This window comes from Meleagris gallopavo, chromosome 6 (assembly GCF_000146605.3).
Source record: "Meleagris gallopavo isolate NT-WF06-2002-E0010 breed Aviagen turkey brand Nicholas breeding stock chromosome 6, Turkey_5.1, whole genome shotgun sequence".
NCBI lineage: Eukaryota > Metazoa > Chordata > Aves > Galliformes > Phasianidae > Meleagris > Meleagris gallopavo.
In genome coordinates, this window is record NC_015016.2 from 25,854,006 (window position 1) to 25,858,360 (window position 4,355).

At 45.7% G+C, this 4,355-nt stretch overlaps 1 protein-coding gene across 1 annotated transcript; it reads right to left on the bottom strand.

Annotated features, from left to right (window-relative positions):
• Nucleotides 1-318: 318 nt before the first annotated feature.
• Nucleotides 319-4,274, bottom strand: LOC100538813 (polycomb complex protein BMI-1). The gene is made up of 7 exons (XM_010712655.3): nucleotides 3,962-4,274; nucleotides 3,804-3,854; nucleotides 3,432-3,540; nucleotides 3,297-3,342; nucleotides 2,690-2,788; nucleotides 2,317-2,397; nucleotides 319-2,244 (listed from the first exon to the last, which is right to left on the bottom strand). The coding sequence occupies exons 1-7, from the start codon at nucleotides 4,140-4,142 to the stop codon at nucleotides 1,915-1,917; spliced, it is 897 nt and encodes a 298-aa protein (XP_010710957.1). The 5' UTR covers nucleotides 4,143-4,274; the 3' UTR covers nucleotides 319-1,914.
• Nucleotides 4,275-4,355: the final 81 nt, after the last annotated feature.

Genomic DNA, 4,355 nt, shown 5'->3' on the forward strand with positions numbered 1-4,355 from the left:
CGCCTTTCGCCCGCCCCGACAGACTGCAACGAGAGCAGTACGTCTCTCCTTCGACGCCGCGTTACCGACAAAGTTCATTTGCTCTTTTTTCAATGAATTATCCCTTTTATTTGTTTATTTCTTTGATCAACTATAAATGAAAGTTATTCGTGTATATAAAACTGAAGTTTTTTACCGTTGAAATCGAACTGTACATGTTTACTACAGGAAAAAATATCAACTCTTGTTTAACAAGACATTATACATCAATAAGCAAGAACCTTGTGGAGGGTTTGCAATCACCTGGTCTATAAAAACAAGCGGGACAAATAACAGCAATTTATATGCAAAAGTAATGATTTAATGACTATAAGCAAGACAAAGCAATAGAATTGTGCTTCTTTTGCAGACTGGAGACAATGAAATGTTTAACTACAATTTTCCCGTACAAACATGAAACAATATCCATATAGAATAAACACCCTCACAAATGTATAACTGGTGGGTGATGAACACACACGAAGTTCGACCAAAGCAAAGCACAAACTGAAAAGTGTTCTGGGCCGTTCTGTTTGGTGTTGGAAAAGTTCCTTCTGCTGAACAAACCAAACCCTCAGGAGCCCCCAGGAAACGCCCCTGCTGGCGGCCCTCCCCGAGGAGGCATTCTCCGCAATTTATCGAAGGATTCAAGTACCTGTTAAGCTCTAATGAAGTTAGTACTGTACCATATACATATATATTAAAAGAAATTTAGATAAAATGCCTTCACCCAGCAAACTGCTGGCTCCTTAAAATTTATACCAAATAGTTTATGGCTTCTATAATGATTCCGTGTGCTTTTAAAAACACAGTCCCCACCGCACCAAGTAATAAAAAGGCAATCAAAGCACGTCAATTACTTTCATCTCCCTTAACTTTTTTGTTTTTTTTTTTTGTCTTTTTTTTTTTTGCTTTTTTTTTTTTCCTTCACTTCATCACTTCAACAACATTTGGTAAAGTAAAATAGACCACTTGGGGGAACAACAACAACAAAAAAAAAGGACAAAGGCAGTCAAATGCTTTCGGGATTGGCAATCGCCTCCAGGTTATCAGAGTGGCTGTGCTTCCTCAGCGCTGCAGCTCTATGGCAGTGCGAGCAGAGCTCAACCAGGCGGCATCTGCAAGGGTCGAACCGGTTCTGAAATTTAACAACCATATCATGAGTGCATGAAACACAATATTTTCTTTATAGTATTTATAAATATATCATACAATACTGTTTCCTGTTATGTCATATACCAATATGGCATTGTACAATAAGCATAATGCCATCTGATTCTTACAAAAGCGAATCATTTAAACAAGTCAGTAAATAAAACGGTAATACCCGCTTTTAGGCATACAGATTGTAAAACTGAAGTTTACTTTTCGTTTGATCGGTTCTGTGCAGCAACAGAGAATTAAGGATGCAACATAAGAATCAAAATGGCTAATACGCAAAAATTGTTATTCACAGTGACATGGCTACATATATGCATTATTCTATGCATATCCTTTCTGTTTCGTCGAATTTCAAGATGAAAAAGCACTTGCTTTCTACAGGTTCACAAAACGGCATAATAACAATAACAATCGAAGAGAACGCGGTGGAGGAGTTAGTCTGGGTTAACCAGCTACGTCCCAGGGCTTCTACCAGCTCGGTCGGGCTGAGGGCCCCGCAGCACTCAGCACACCCAGGTGTCACTTCTGTTTGCTTCCCGGTCCTTTGGAAACCATTTACATTTCAATCTCGCGTCGCAATTAACGTCCACAGCGAATGTCACCTAGTTCGCCTTTTATAGCCAAGTTCAGTGTCACTACAAAAGAAAGCAGTTTGGACGAGAGTCACGTGTATTAGCATCTATAAAGCTGTAATGGCATGAGAGATCTATAGAGAGGAGGGTCGGGGCCGGGCCGTCAGCCGGACGAAGTGGCCGAGGAGCCGTTTATGGAGGATTTCCGTGCTCTGTTGGTGAAGGAGGACTGGTGGTTGCTGCCAGGGCTGCTGCTGGTGCCGTTCATGGTGCTGGAGATGTGTGGGAACTGCGGGTGGGGGGACTGGACCGGCGTGCTGGGACTGGGCAGGCAGGAGGAGGTGGAGGGCAGCCCCCCGGCCGGGCTGCTGGCCTTGTCGCTGCCGGAGTCGCTCTCCAGCTCGCCGCTGTTGCTGAGGCCTTCCCGCTGGTGGCCGATTTTCATCCGCTTGCAGGTGGGCCGCACACGGTACTTGAGGGGCAGCGGGCCGTTCTGCAAGGCAAGAGACCCGTCAGAACCCCAGGTACCGCCCTGCCACGCCGCTGCAGGCCACCGAGCCATTACCCGTCTCCAGGTGTAGATGTAGGCAATGTCCATCAGCGTGTAGTAGTCCTTCAGGGGCTCCTCCTCGTACATCACGTCGATCTGCCGGGAGATGCAGCCCAGTGTCAGCATGCAGCTCTGTGTTGAAGGCAGCCTCAGAGTGCTCCAAAGCACCAGGCCCAGCACAGAGGGAACTGGGAATTTTCACATATACTAAAAAGATTAATTAATCCCCTCACACCTCGATATCTGCAGCATGGCCAAACCTTTCATGAGGTATTTTCAGTAACACCCTCGCTCCCACCAGCATGCTGCCAACTCCGCACATACATGGCCAGAAACCCAAAGCATGTAGGATGCCAGCAGTGTTAGCAGGGATGGAGCAGCGAAGTACCTGGAAAGTGTTGGGGATGTCCATCTTGCTCCGCAGGAACTTTCGTAGATGCATCACTGTCATTGCTGCTGGGCAGCGCAAGTATCTCTTGTCATTCACCTATCGGCACAACAAGTGGCAGGGTCACCAAAGCTGCACTCTTAACATCATAGGTGACATTTAAAAAATGCACATTGTTAAATTAAGAACTGCAATACAGCAATTTCTGCCCTTCTAAGGGACAACGGAACAATGTGGTAAATCACAGCTCCAGAAAAAAATAATTAAAAAACCACTGATTTTACAAAAGAAGACTTACATCTCACACTACGCCTCTTTCAATAATGCATATGCATTACAGGCTGACTAAAATAAATAAATAAATAAATAATTTTTTACAAAATCACACACAAAAAATCAGATTCAACTTTAAGAGTGATGCTGCCAGCATTTGCTACTTGCTGTTTCTAGGAGCTGGCAGCACGTGGGGCTGCAGGAAGCCCACAGCGCTGGGAGGTATGCTCCTTTTGTTCTGGTCACAAATCAGCTATTTTTCCCAGCTACAAGCCCACGAGGAACTGCTCATGGCTGTGCCACATTTCCTTTGGGGTAAAGGAAAGTTATTTACCTCCTCCTTTGATTTTTCTTTCTCTTTATTTCCTTTTCGTTCCAGTCTGCAAGGAGAAATGGAACAATTACAACAAATAACAAAGAGCTGCTATCAGGTCAGGTGAGCATAAAATACTGCCACTCAGGAACTTGCCTGTTCTGGTCAAAGAACTCAATGGATAAGCTTATTATCTCGTCGTCTGTTATAATTCTTTTGTCTTCGTCAGCCACTTCTCCCCTGTCTTCATTAGAGCCATTGGCAGCTGCGCAGAAATTTCCACAATAATTTACATTTTGAAATTCAAATCAGGAAGAAGGGCAATTCTCGGTGAGGAGGAAAAAAAAAATCCCTACGGTGAGATTACGATTAAATCTACCGAACCACCAAAGCAGCAAACTTTTATCATGCTGAATTTACTTCTTAAAATTCCACCCCGACAACACAACACTTGTGAGTTAAAAAGGAAAGAGCAGAGCACCGGGGGCAACGCGCCATCGATTAGGGTCGGGAGAGAGAAGCTTTTACCATCAGCCGACGGATGAGCAGCATAGAAATCCCTTCTTCTTTTCATTTCATCTGGGGAAAAACACACGTGGGGCATCAGAACCTCCCTGCAGCTCCCAGCAGGGACGTGGGAGAGCAGTTCTGGGCTCGGGGTATTTCTTCTGCTTTTCGGTACTTACTTTTGAAAAGGCCCGGCACGAGCTTGTACACAATATCCTGGAGAGTTTTATCTGACCTGGAAAGAAGCATTGAGCACAACGCTGAGCGCACGAAGCAGCGTTTCGATGCGAGCGGCAGCTCCTGCCGTGTAACCTCTGCCAACAGCAGGCGGGACTGCCGGCCTCGCGGGAGGCCGCCCATAAAACGCAGCTTACAGGAGCTTAAAATCAAACTAACGCCGCTCTGAGCACCGCTGTAAAACCAAAGCCGGGTCTACCGCGGCACTGCCGCCGAAAAATCTTTCTGCCTAAACCTACAATTCCTCCCCAGAAAACGAGGAGCGGCAGAAAGGAACGGCGCGGAGAAAACGCTTCTGGCAGGAGAAGCGTGCCGAAAGGGTTCGGCTTTCGGCTG